The sequence below is a fragment of the Crinia signifera genome, chromosome 5 (genome assembly GCF_055691185.1).
Source record: "Crinia signifera chromosome 5, ASM5569118v1, whole genome shotgun sequence".
Taxonomy (NCBI): domain Eukaryota; kingdom Metazoa; phylum Chordata; class Amphibia; order Anura; family Myobatrachidae; genus Crinia; species Crinia signifera.
This window is the reverse complement of record NC_139221.1, coordinates 1443273-1458132: the sequence shown is the minus strand read 5'-3', so window position 1 is coordinate 1458132 and position 14860 is coordinate 1443273. Positions and strand designations below refer to the sequence as shown.

Here is a 14860-nt window from a genome sequence, read left to right as displayed (position 1 = left end):
TGAGTGGAAGCCCGGGGAGAAATTATGATTATAATTAAAGGATGTGAGGGTAGAGATGATCGAAGATATATGAGGGAGACTACAGAGTTTTTTCCACATCCTAAGGGTGGGCATAATAGTCGGGTGAATTATTGTAGGAAGAGTGGGTAGCCATGGGATGATCTCTATATATTTTGAGAAGCAACTTTCCTCTATAGATACCCATGATTTTGTGTCTTTTGTCCGGGTCCACTTCAAAATCCTATTTAGTATAATCGCTTGATGGTAACCTGGAATATGTGGACGTTACAATCCTCCGCTCTGCTTCCGCCTGAACAAAATGTCATGTTTGAAGCTTGGGGTCGTACGACCCCAAATTAAATTACGAATTAGATTCTGAATGGACCGAAACCAGGACAGGGGGATATCTATTGGGAGCGCTTGGAGTTTATAGTTCATTTTTACCACATTTATCCTACCGAACCATGACAGATGTAAGGTTCTCCATCTCTGATATTCAAGGCGAAGGGTTTTTAATAAGGGTATAAAGTTGTGGGAAAAAAGGTTTGAAAGGTCTTTAGAGATGTATACACCCAGGTATCTCAATTTCACATCATTCCACGTGAAGGGGAAGGAAAGTTTTAGAGTATTAATTATATGATTAGGAGTTGTTATATTCATAGCTACATATTTTGAATAATTTTTTTTAAAATTTGAAAGTTCTCCAAACCTCTGAAACTCCGCCATAAGGTTTGGGAGGGATATAGTTGGCTTCGAGATCACGGCTAGTAGGTCATCGGCGAAAAGAGACAATTTATGTTCCTGTCCCCCTATCTGAAGTCCTGAGACATCTGGGTTCAATCTAATCTCTCTAGGGAGAGCTTCTGTACAGAGCACAAACAAGAAGGGGGGTAATGGGCATCCTTGTCTAGTGCCGCGTGAATGTCGAACAGGTCTGAGAGGGATCCATTTATTCTTACTCTCTCTGTGGGGTCCCTGTATAGAGACTCTATTCTCTGGAGACAAGTCTGGCCCAGGCCGAGGTGGCGTAAAACACCATTCAGGAATCCCCAGTCCACCCTATCAAATGCTTTTTCAGCATCTGTTGATAGAATTATAGAAGGTGTTGAGGAGACCGAGGCGTAGTGTATCAGTCCTATTGTCTCTGGCTTCACGACCTGCCACAAAGCCAACCTGGTCTCCATGGATCAATTTGGGCAGCAAGAGTTTCAGACGATTTGATATCAGTTTCACAAATAGTTTTACATCAATATTTAGTAGAGAGATGGGCCTGTAGCTCGGGCAGACACCCTGGTGTCTTCTTTCAGGATAACTGTTATATGTGCTTCTAAGGAATATTTGGTGAAATTAGATTTATCGGAAATAGAATCAAACGTCTGTGTGAGAAGGGGGGCTAGTTTCTCTTTAAAGGATTTGTAATATGTAATGGTAACGCCGCCTGGCCCCGGGCTTTTACCTGATGGAGATGTCTCTATGGCCTTGGTGACTTCTTCTACAAGGAATGGCTTGTCGAGAAAGTCTATGTCTTCCAGAGGTAGCGTGGGAAAACCTAAAGAATCTAGATATGATGAGATTGCTTCTTGACGGGTCAACCGCTCCGCAGTCTCGCGTTTACCTGATAGGATGTATAATTTAGAGCAGGCATGTCCAACCTGCGGCCCTCCAGCTGTTGTGAAACTGCACATCCCAGCATGCCTTGCCATAGTATTAGCATTCCCTAATAGAAAAACCATGGCAAGGCATGTTGGGATGTGTAGTTTCACAACATCTGGAGGGCCACAGGTTAGACATGCCTGATTTAGAGTAATATGTCTTAAATGTTTCAGCTATCTTACGAGTCTCGTTGTGTAGGAAGCCATGGTCAACTTTTATAGGGTGGATGAATGTTGTGGTTCGTTGTTCACGGAGCATTTTTGCTAAAAGTTTGCCAGTTTTGTTGCCCCATTGGTAGTTTACTGAAGGAGAGTTTTAGGGAATCTGAGAGAAGTCTGCTGAGCTCGGCCCGAGTCTCTTCAAGTTCGACACTAAACTATAGATTTGGAATGATGTAGCAGTGTATAATGACGCACTTTTCAAAGACATGTATTTGTATCTTCAGCCTTTCCGACTTGATTGGTTCATTACTGTTACCCTGGATACCGGGGACTGTGACGTCAGTGCCAGGCGTTTCTCCCAGTATCTATGGATTCAAGTGGTGCTTTGATGGTATATATGGTGAGTGTTATTTATATCTTATTTATCCTGATGACACTGGAATAAAGCAGCGATATTTGTATTCTACATTACTGAAGTGTGTAATATTGAGTGCCGTCAACATCTGTGTTACTGTATATTAGTGCTCCTTGTCAGGGAGAAACAACGGTGGTTATGGCTGACTGAGATAAATGGGAAAGACATACCAGTAATGACAGCCAATGCTCTACGAAGTGACAATGTGCGCAGATTCGGGACAGCAGAAACCCGGGTGATTCTGGGCAGAGGCACTCTCTCTGTACTCTGACGCATCTCAGCAGCTCTCGCCATGACACGTGGAGGATCTGGGGAGGCATATCCTGGTGACGAAGGATCATTACTCGGATCTACTGATCTGAAATGCAAAATAAGAAAATGTACATCTGAAAAAACTTACTAACCAGTGCCAAGGGATTATTACATGTTATTTATAAAGGGGCACAAGTGGTTGGCAGCGTCGTACATAGGGCACACATTATATACAGGTGTCTGTGTACTACCAGGGACAGCACCGTACATAGGGCACACATTAGTACAATACAGGGGACACAGAACATTACAGTGACTGAGACACTACAACAGCACAGGTAACAGCAGCACAATGCTCAGTACACAATACAACTGGGATGTAGGGAAGCAGAGGAGATGTCCCTGTACTACCAGGGGCAGCGCCGTACATAGGGCACACATTAGTACAATACAGGGAACACAGAACACTACAGTGACTGAGACACCGCAACAGCACAGGTAACAGCAGCACAAGGCTCAGTACACAATACAGCTGGGATGTAGGGAAGCAGAGGAGGTGTCCGTGTACTACCAGGGGCAGTGCTGTACATAGGGCACACATTATTACAATACAGGGGACACAGAACATTACAGTGACTGAGACACTACAACAGCACAGGTAACAGCAGCACAATGCTCAGTACACAATACAGCTGGGATGTAGGGAAGCAGAGGAGGTGTCCGTGTACTACCAGGGGCAGCGCTGTACATAGGGCACACATTAGTACAGTACAGGGGACACAGAACATCACAATGACTGAGACACTACAACAGCACAGGTAACAGCAGCACAATGCTCAGTACACAATACAGCTGGGATGTAGGGAAGCAGAGGAGGTGTCCGTGTACTATCAGGGGCAGCGCTGTACATAGGGCACACATTAGTACAATACAGGGGACACAGAACATTACAGTGACTGAGACACTACAACAGCACAGGTAACAGCAGCACAATGCTCAGTACACAATACAGCTGGGATTTAGGGAAGCAGAGGAGGTGTCCGTGTACTACCAGGGGCAGCGCTGTACATAGGGCACACATTAGTACAATACAGGGGACACAGAACATTACAGTGAGTGAGACACTACAACAGCACAGGTACCGCAGCACAATGCTCAGTACACAATACAGCTGGGATGTAGGGAAGCAGAGGAGATGTCCGTGTACTACCAGGGGCAGTGCTGTACATAGGGCACACATTAGTACAATACAGGGGACACAGAATATTACAGTGACTGAGACACTACAACAGCACAGGTAACAGAAGCACAATGCTCAGTACACAATACATCTGGGATGTAGGGAAGCAGAGGAGGTGTCCATGTACTACCAGGGGCAGCGCCGTACATAGGGCACACATTAGTACAATACAGCGAACACAGAACATTACAGTGACTGAGACACTACAACAGCACAGGTAACAGAAGCACAATGCTCAGTACACAATACATCTGGGATGTAGGGAAGCAGAGGAGGTGTCCATGTACTACCAGGGGCAGCGCCGTACATAGGGCACACATTAGTACAATACAGGGGACACAGAACATTACAGTGACTGAGACACTACAACAGCACAGGTAACAGCAGCACAATGCTCAGTACACAATACATCTGGGATGTAGGGAAGCAGAGGAGGTGTCCATGTACTACCAGGGGCAGCGCCGTACATAGGGCACACATTAGTACAATACAGGGGACACAGAACATTACAGTGACTGAGACACTACAACAGCACAGGTAACAGCAGCACAATGCTCAGTACACAATACAGCTGGGATGTAGGGAAGCAGAGGAGGTGTCCGTGTACTACCAGGGACAGCGCTGTACATAGGGCACACATTAGTACAATACAGCGAACACAGAACATTACAGTGACTGAGACACTACAACAGCACAGGTAACAGAAGCACAATGCTCAGTACACAATACATCTGGGATGTAGGGAAGCAGAGGAGGTGTCCATGTACTACCAGGGGCAGCGCCGTACATAGGGCACACATTAGTACAATACAGGGGACACAGAACATTACAGTGACTGAGACACTACAACAGCACAGGTAACAGCAGCACAATGCTCAGTACACAATACAGCTGGGATGTAGGGAAGCAGAGGAGGTGTCCGTGTACTACCAGGGACAGCGCTGTACATAGGGCACACATTAGTACAATACAGGGGACACAGAACATTACAGTGACTGAGACACTACAACAGCACAGGTAACAGCAGCACAATGCTCAGTACACAATACAGCTGGGATGTAGGGAAGCAGAGGAGGTGTCCGTGTACTACCAGGGGCAGCGCCGTACATAGGGCACACATTAGTACAATACAGGGGACACAGAACATTACAGTGACTGAGACACTACAACAGCACAGGTAACAGCAGCACAATGCTCAGTACACAATACAGCTGGGATGTAGGGAAGCAGAGGAGGTGTCCGTGTACTACCAGGGGCAGCGCCGTACATAGGGCACACATTAGTACAATACAGGGGACACAGAACATTACAGTGACTGAGACACTACAACAGCACAGGTAACAGCCGCACAATGCTCAGTACACAATACAGCTGGGATGTAGGGAAGCAGAGGAGGTGTCCGTGTTCTACCAGGGGCAGCGCTGTACATAGGGCACACATTAGTACAATACAGGGGACACAGAACATTACAGTGACTGAGACACTACAACAGCACAGGTAACAGCAGCACAATGCTCAGTACACAATACAGCTGGGATGTAGGGAAGCAGAGGAGGTGTCCGTGTACTACCAGGGACAGCGCTGTACATAGGGCACACATTAGTACAATACAGGGGACACAGAAAATTACAGTGACTGAGACACTATAACAGCACAGGTAACAGCAGCACAATGCTCAGTAAACAATACAGCTGGGATGTAGGGAAGCAGAGGTGGTGTCCGTGTACTACCAGGGGCAGCGCCATACAGAGGGCCCACATTAGTACAATACAGGGGACACAGAACATTACAGTGACTGAGACACTACAACAGCACAGGTAACAGCAGCACAATGCTCAGTACACAATACAGCTGGGATGTAGGGAAGCAGAGGAGGTGTCCGTGTACTACCAGGGGCAGCGCTGTACATAGGGCACACATTAGTACAATACAGGGGACACAGAACATTACAGTGACTGAGACACTACAACAGCACAGGTAGCAGAAGCACAATGCTCAGTACACAATACATCTGGGATGTAGGGAAGCAGAGGAGGTGTCCATGTACTACCAGGGGCAGCGCCGTACATAGGGCACACATTAGTACAATACAGGGGACACAGAACATTACAGTGACTGAGACACTACAACAGCAGAGGTAACAGCAGCACAATGCTCAGTACACAATACAGCAGAGATGTAGGGAAGCAGAGGAGGTGTCCGTGTACTACCAGGGGCAGCGCCGTACATAGGGCACACATTAGTACAATACAGAGGACACAGAACATTACAGTGACTGAGACACTACAACCGCACAGGTAACAGCAACACAATGCTCAGTACACAATACAGCTGGGATGTAGGGAAGCAGAGGAGGTGTCTGTGTACTACCAGGGGCTGCGCTGTACATAGGGCACACATTAGTACAATACAGGGGACACAGAATATTACAGTGACTGAGACACTACAACAGCACAGGTAACAGAAGCACAATGCTCAGTACACAATACATCTGGGATGTAGGGAAGCAGAGGAGGTGTCTGTGTACTACCAGGGACAGCGCTGTACATAGGGCACACATTAGTACAATACAGGGGACACAGAATATTACAGTGACTGAGACACTACAACAGCACAGGTAACAGCAGCACAATGCTCAGTACAGAATACAGCTGGGATGTAGGGAAGCAGAGGAGGTGTCCATGTACTACCAGGGGCTGCGCTGTACATAGGACACACATTAGTACAATACAGGGGACACAGAATATTACAGTGACTGAGACACTACAACAGCACAGGTAACAGCAGCACAATGCTCAGTACACAGTACAGCTGGGATGTAGGGAAGCAGAGGAGGTGTCCGTGTACTACCAGGGACAGCGCTGTACATAGGGCATACATTAGTACAATACAGGGTGCACAGAACATTACAGTGACTGAGACACTACAACAGCACAGGTAACAGCAGCACAATGCTCAGTACACAATACAGCTGGGATGTAGGGAAGCAGAGGAGGTGTCCGTGTACTAACAAGGGGCAGCGCTGTACATAGGGCACACATTAGTACAATACAGGGGACACAGAACATTACAATGACTGAGACACTACAACAGTACAGGTAACAGAAGCACAATGCTCAGTACACAATACAGCTGGGATGTAGGGAAGCAGAGGAGGTGTCCGTGTACTACCAGGGACAGCGCTGTACATAGGGCACACATTAGTACAATACAGGGGACACAGAACATTACAGTGAGTGAGACACTACAACAGCACAGGTAACAGAAGCACAATGCTCAGTACACAATACATCTGGGATGTAGGGAAGCAGAGGAGGTGTCCATGTACTACCAGGGGCAGCGCCGTACATAGGGCACACATTAGTACAATACAGGGGACACAGAACATTACAGTGACTGAGACACTACAACAGCAGAGGTAACAGCAGCACAATGCTCAGTACACAATACAGCTGGGATGTAGGGAAGCAGAGGAGGTGTCCGTGTACTACCAGGGACAGCGCTGTACATAGGGCACACATTAGTACAATACAGGGGACACAGAAAATTACAGTGACTGATACACTACAACAGCACAGGTAACAGAAGCACAATGCTCAGTACACAATACATCTGGGATGTAGGGAAGCAGAGGAGGTGTCTGTGTACTACCAGGGACAGCGCTGTACATAGGGCACACATTAGTACAATACAGGGGACACAGAATATTACAGTGACTGAGACACTACAACAGCACAGGTAACAGCAGCACAATGCTCAGTACACAGTACAGCTGGGATGTAGGGAAGCAGAGGAGGTGTCCGTGTACTACCAGGGGCAGCGCTGTACATAGGGCACACATTAGTACAATACAGGGGACACAGAACATTACAGTGACTGATACACTACAACAGCACAGGTAACAGCAGCACAATGCTCAGTACACAATACACCTGGGATGTAGGGAAGCAGAGGAGGTGTCCATGTACTACCAGGGGCTGTGCTGTACATAGGACACACATTAGTACAATACAGGGGACACAGAATATTACAGTGACTGAGACACTACAACAGCACAGGTATCAGCAGCATAATGCTCAGTAGACAATTCAGCACTGGTGCTCGGTACAGAATAAGCAGCCATGCTGTAGTACCTGCATATGGGGAGCCTGGTGCAGGTTACAGAATAAGCGGCCATGCTGTAGTACCTGGATATGGGAAGCCTGGTGCAGGGCACAGAATAAGCGGCCATGCTGTAGTACCTGAATATGGGAAACCTGGTGCTGGGCATAGGATAAGCAGCCATGCTGTAGTACCTGCATATGGGGAGCCTGGTGCAGGTTACAGAATAAGCGGCCATGCTGTAGTACCTGGATATGGGGAGCCTGGTGCTGGGCACAGAATAAGCGGCCATGCTGTAGTACCTGGATATGGGAAGCCTGGTGCTGGGCACAGTATTAGCGGCCATGCTGTAGTACCTGGATATGGGAAGCCTGGTGCAGGGCACAGAATAAGCGGCCATGCTGTAGTACCTGGATATGGGAAGACTGGTGCAGGGCAAAGAATAAGCGGCCATGCTGTAGTACCTGGATATGGGGAGCCTGGTGCAGGGCACAGAATAAGCGGCCATGCTGTAGTACCTGGATACGGGAAGCCTGGTGCAGGGCACAGAATAAGCGGCCATGCTGTAGTACCTGGATATGGGAAGCCTGGTGCCGGGCACAGAGTAAGCGGCCATGCTGTAGTACCTGGATATGGGGAGCCTGGTGCTGGGCACAGAATAAGCGGCCATGCTGTGGTACCTGGATATGGGAATCCTGGTGCAGGGCACAGAATAAGCGGACATGCAGTAGTACCTGGATATGGGAAGCCTGGTGCCGGGCACAGAATAAGCGGCCATGCTGTAGTACCTGGATATGGGGAGCCTGGTGCTGGGCACAGAATAAACGGCCATGCTGTAGTACCTGGATATGGGAAGCCTGGTGCTGGGAACAGAATAAGCGGCCATGCTGTAGTACCTGGATATGGGGAGCCTGGTGCAGGGCACAGAATAAGCAGCCATGCTGTAGTACCTGGATATGGGGAGCCTGGTGCAGGGCGCAGAATAAGCAGCCATGCTGTAGTACCTGGATATGGGGAGCCTGGTGCCGGGCACAGAATAAGCGGCCATGCTGTAGTACCTGGATATGGGGAGCCTGGTGCAGGGCACAGAATAAGCGGCCATGCTGTAGTACCTGGATATGGGGAGCCTGGTGCTGGGCACAGAATAAGCGGCCATGCTGTAGTACCTGGATATGGGGAGCCTGTTGCAGGGCACAGAATAAGCGGCCATGCTGTAGTACCTGGATATGGGGAGCCTGGTGCAGGGCACAGAATAAGCGGCCATGCTGTAGTACCTGGATATGGGAAGCCTGGTGCTGGGCACAGAATAAGCGGCCATGCTGTAGTACCTGGATATGGGAAGCCTGGTGCTGGGCACAGAGTGAGTGGCCATGCTGTAGTATCTGGATATAGGAAGCCTGGTGCTGGGCACAGAATAAGCAGCCATGCTGTAGTACCTGGATATAGGAAGCCTGGTGCTGGGCACAGAATAAGCGGCCATGCTGTAGTACCTGTACAGTATATGGGAAGCCTGGTGCCGAGCACAGAATAAGCGACCATGCTGTAGTACCTGGATATGGGGAGCCTGGTGCAGGGCACAGAATAAGCGGACATGCTGTAGTACCTTGATATGGGAAGCCTGGTGCCGGGCACAGAATAAGCAGCAATGCTGTAGTACCTGGATATGGGGAGCCTGGTGCCGGGCACAGAATAAGCAGCCATGCTGTAGTACCTGGATATGGGAAGCCTGGTGCAGGGAACAGAATAAGCGGCCATGCTGTAGTACCTGGATATGGGAAGCCTGGTGCCGGGCACAGAGTAAGCGGCCATGCTGTAGTACCTGGATATGGGAAGCCTGGTGCTGGGCACAGAATAAGCAGCAATGCTGTAGTACCTGGATATGGGGAGCCTGGTGCCGGGCACAGAATAAGCAGCCATGCTGTAGTACCTGGATATGGGAAGCCTGGTGCAGGGAACAGAATAAGCAGCCATGCTGTAGTACCTGGATATGGGAAGCCTGGTGCCGGGCACAGAATAAGCAGCCATGCTGTAGTACCTGGATATGGGAAGCCTGGTGCTGGGCACAGAATAAGCAGCCATGCTGTAGTACCTGGATATGGGAAGCCTGGTGCAGAGAACAGAATAAGCAGCCATGCTGTAGTACCTGGATATGGGGAGCCTGGTGCTGGGCACAGAATAAGCGGCCATGCTGTAGTACCTGGATATGGGGAGCCTGGTGCTGGGCACAGAATAAGCGGCCATGCTTTAGTACCTGGATATGGGAAGCCTGGTGCCGGGCACAGAGTAAGCGGCCATGCTGTAGTACCTGGATATGGGGATCCTGGTGCTGGGCACAGAATAAGCAGCCATGCTGTAGTACCTGGATATGGGGAGCCTGGTGCTGGGCACAGAATAAGTGGCCATGCTGTAGTACCTGGATATGGGAAGCCTGGTGCTGGGCACAGAATAAGCGGCCATGCTGTAGTACCTGTATATGGGGAGCCTGGTGCAGGGCACAGAATAAGCGGCCATGCTGTAGTACCTGGATATGGGAAGCCTGGTGCCTGGCACAGAATAAGCTGCCATGCTGTAGTACCTGGATATGGGAAGCCTGGTGCCGGGCACAGAATAAGCTGCCATGCTGTAGTACCTGGATATGGGAAGCCTGGTGCCGGGCACAGAATAAGCTGCCATGCTGTAGTACCTGGATATGGGAAGCCTGGTGCCGGGCACAGAATAAGCGGCCATGCTGTAGTACCTGGATATGGGAAGCCTGGTGCAGGGCACAGAATAAGCGGCCATGCTATAGTACCTGGATATGGGGAGCCTGGTGCTGGACACAGAATAAGCGGCCATGCTGTAGTACCTGGATATGGGAGCCTGGTGCTGGGCGCAGAATAAGCGGCCATGCTGTAGTACCTGGATATGGGGAGCCTGGTGCCGGGCACAGAATAAGCGACCATGCTGTAGTACCTGGATATGGGAAGCCTGGTGCTGGGCACAGAATAAGCGGCCATGCTGTAGTACCTGGATATGGGGAGCCTGGTGCCGGGCACAGAACAAGCGACCATGCTGTAGTACTTGGATATGGGAAGCCTGGTGCTGGGCACAGAATAAGCGGCCATGCTGTAGTACCTGGATATGGGAAGCCTGGTGCAGGGCACAGAATAAGCGGCCATGCTGTAGTACCTGGATATGGGAAGCCTGGTGCAGGGCACAGAATAAGCGGCCATGCTGTAGTACCTGGATATGGGGAGCCTGGTGCAGGGCACAGAATAAGCGGCCATGCTGTAGTACCTGGATATGGGAAGCCTGGTGCAGGGCACAGAATAAGCGGCCATGCTGTAGTACCTGGATATGGGGAGCCTGGTGCAGGGCACAGAATAAACGGCCATGCTGTAGTACCTGGATATGGGAAGCCTGGTGCAGGGCACAGAATAAGCGGCAATGCTGTAGTACCTGGATATGGGAAGCCTGGTGCAGGGCACAGAATAAGCAGCCATGCTGTAGTACCTGGATATGGGGAGCCTGGTGCAGGGCACAGAATAAACGGCCATGCTGTAGTACCTGGATATGGGAAGCCTGGTGCAGGGCACAGAATAAGCGGCCATGCTGTAGTACCTGGATATGGGAAGCCTGGTGCTGGGCACAGAATAAGCGGCCATGCTGTAGTACCTGGATATGGGGAGCCTGGTGCTGGGCACAGAATAAACAGCCATGCTGTAGTACCTGGATATGGGGAGCCTGGTGCAGGGCACAGAATAAACGGCCATGCTGTAGTACCTGGATATGGGAAGCCTGGTGCCGGGCACAGAGTAAGCGGCCATGCTGTAGTACCTGGATATGGGGAGCCTGGTGCTGGGCACAGAATAAGCGGTCATGCTGTAGTACCTGGATATGGGAAGCCTGGTGCCGGACACAGAATAAGCGGCCATGCTGTGGTACCTGAATATAGGGAGCCTGGTGCAGGGCACAGAATAAGCGGCCATGCTGTAGTACCTGGATATGGGAAGCCTGGTGCAGGGCACAGAATAAGCGGCCATGCTGTAGTACCTGGATATGGGGAGCCTGGTGCAGGGCACAGAATAAACGGCCATGCTGTAGTACCTGGATATGGAAAGCCTGGTGCCGGGCACAGAATAAGCGGCCATGCTGTAGTACCTGGATATGGGGAGCCTGGTGCTGGGCACAGAATAAACGGCCATGCTGTAGTACCTGGATATGGGAAGCCTGGTGCTGGACACAGAATAAGCGGCCATGCTGTGGTACCTGAATATGGGGAGCCTGGTGCAGGGCACAGAATAAGCGGCCATGCTGTAGTACCTGGATATGGGAAGCCTGGTGCAGGGCAAAGAATAAGCGGCCATGCTGTGGTACCTGGATATGGGAATCCTGGTGCAGGGCACAGAATAAGCGGACATGCAGTAGTACCTGGATATGGGAAGCCTGGTGCCGGGCACAGAATAAGCGGCCATGCTGTAGTACCTGGATATGGGGAGCCTGGTGCTGGGCACAGAATAAACGGCCATGCTGTAGTACCTGGATATGGGAAGGCTGGTGCTGGGAACAGAATAAGCGGCCATGCTGTAGTACCTGGATATCGGGAGTCTGGTGCAGGGCACAGAATAAGCAGCCATGCTGTAGTACCTGGATATGGGGAGCCTGGTGCAGGGCGCAGAATAAGCAGCCATGCTGTAGTACCTGGATATGGGGAGCCTGGTGCCGGGCACAGAATAAGCGGCCATGCTGTAGTACCTGGATATGGGGAGCCTGGTGCAGGGCACAGAATAAGCGGCCATGCTGTAGTACCTGGATATGGGGAGCCTGGTGCTGGGCACAGAATAAGCGGCCATGCTGTAGTACCTGGATATGGGGAGCCTGGTGCAGGGCACAGAATAAGCGGCCATGCTGTAGTACCTGGATATGGGGAGCCTGGTGCAGGGCACAGAATAAGCGGCCATGCTGTAGTACCTGGATATAGGAAGCCTGGTGCTGGGCACAGAATAAGCGGCCATGCTGTAGTACCTGTACAGTATATGGGAAGCCTGGTGCCGAGCACAGAATAAGCGACCATGCTGTAGTACCTGGATATGGGGAGCCTGGTGCAGGGCACAGAATAAGCGGACATGCTGTAGTACCTTGATATGGGAAGCCTGGTGCCGGGCACAGAATAAGCAGCAATGCTGTAGTACCTGGATATGGGGAGCCTGGTGCCGGGCACAGAATAAGCAGCCATGCTGTAGTACCTGGATATGGGAAGCCTGGTGCAGGGAACAGAATAAGCGGCCATGCTGTAGTACCTGGATATGGGAAGCCTGGTGCCGGGCACAGAGTAAGCGGCCATGCTGTAGTACCTGGATATGGGAAGCCTGGTGCTGGGCACAGAATAAGCAGCAATGCTGTAGTACCTGGATATGGGGAGCCTGGTGCCGGGCACAGAATAAGCAGCCATGCTGTAGTACCTGGATATGGGAAGCCTGGTGCAGGGAACAGAATAAGCAGCCATGCTGTAGTACCTGGATATGGGAAGCCTGGTGCCGGGCACAGAATAAGCAGCCATGCTGTAGTACCTGGATATGGGAAGCCTGGTGCTGGGCACAGAATAAGCAGCCATGCTGTAGTACCTGGATATGGGAAGCCTGGTGCAGGGAACAGAATAAGCAGCCATGCTGTAGTACCTGGATATGGGAAGCCTGGTGCTGGGCACAGAATAAGCAGCCATGCTGTAGTACCTGGATATGGGGAGCCTGGTGCTGGGCACAGAATAAGCGGCCATGCTTTAGTACCTGGATATGGGAAGCCTGGTGCCGGGCACAGAGTAAGCGGCCATGCTGTAGTACCTGGATATGGGGATCCTGGTGCTGGGCACAGAATAAGCAGCCATGCTGTAGTACCTGGATATGGGGAGCCTGGTGCTGGGCACAGAATAAGTGGCCATGCTGTAGTACCTGGATATGGGAAGCCTGGTGCTGGGCACAGAATAAGCGGCCATGCTGTAGTACCTGTATATGGGGAGCCTGGTGCAGGGCACAGAATAAGCGGCCATGCTGTAGTACCTGGATATGGGAAGCCTGGTGCCTGGCACAGAATAAGCTGCCATGCTGTAGTACCTGGATATGGGAGCCTGGTGCTGGGCGCAGAATAAGCGGCCATGCTGTAGTACCTGGATATGGGGAGCCTGGTGCCGGGCACAGAATAAGCGACCATGCTGTAGTACCTGGATATGGGAAGCCTGGTGCTGGGCACAGAATAAGCGGCCATGCTGTAGTACCTGGATATGGGGAGCCTGGTGCCGGGCACAGAACAAGCGACCATGCTGTAGTACCTGGATATGGGAAGCCTGGTGCTGGGCACAGAATAAGCGGCCATGCTGTAGTACCTGGATATGGGAAGCCTGGTGCAGGGCACAGAATAAGCGGCCATGCTGTAGTACCTGGATATGGGAAGCCTGGTGCAGGGCACAGAATAAGCGGCCATGCTGTAGTACCTGGATATGGGGAGCCTGGTGCAGGGCACAGAATAAGCGGCCATGCTGTAGTACCTGGATATGGGAAGCCTGGTGCAGGGCACAGAATAAGCGGCCATGCTGTAGTACCTGGATATGGGAAGCCTGGTGCAGGGCACAGAATAAGCGGCCATGCTGTAGTACCTGGATATGGGAAGCCTGGTGCTGGGCACAGAATAAGCGGCCATGCTGTAGTACCTGGATATGGGGAGCCTGGTGCTGGGCACAGAATAAACAGCCATGCTGTAGTACCTGGATATGGGGAGCCTGGTGCAGGGCACAGAATAAACGGCCATGCTGTAGTACCTGGATATGGGAAGCCTGGTGCCGGGCACAGAGTAAGCGGCCATGCTGTAGTACCTGGATATGGGGAGCCTGGTGCTGGGCACAGAATAAGCGGTCATGCTGTAGTACCTGGATATGGGAAGCCTGGTGCCGGACACAGAATAAGCGGCCATGCTGTGGTACCTGAATATGGGGAGCCTGGTGCAGGGCACAGAATAAGCGGCCATGCTGTAGTACCTGGATATGGGAAGCCTGGTGCAGGGCACAGA

At 51.0% G+C, this 14860-nt stretch overlaps 1 protein-coding gene across 1 annotated transcript in view; it reads right to left on the bottom strand.

Annotated features, from left to right (window-relative positions):
- The window catches only part of LOC146079844 (uncharacterized), a 267124-nt gene that overhangs the window by 104074 nt on the left and 148190 nt on the right, over nucleotides 1-14860 (bottom strand). Inside the window, exon 8 of the mRNA XM_083186483.1 lies at nucleotides 2400-2587. Coding sequence (XP_083042609.1) covers nucleotides 2400-2587 — 188 coding nt within the window. The remainder of the gene's footprint in view (nucleotides 1-2399; nucleotides 2588-14860) is intronic.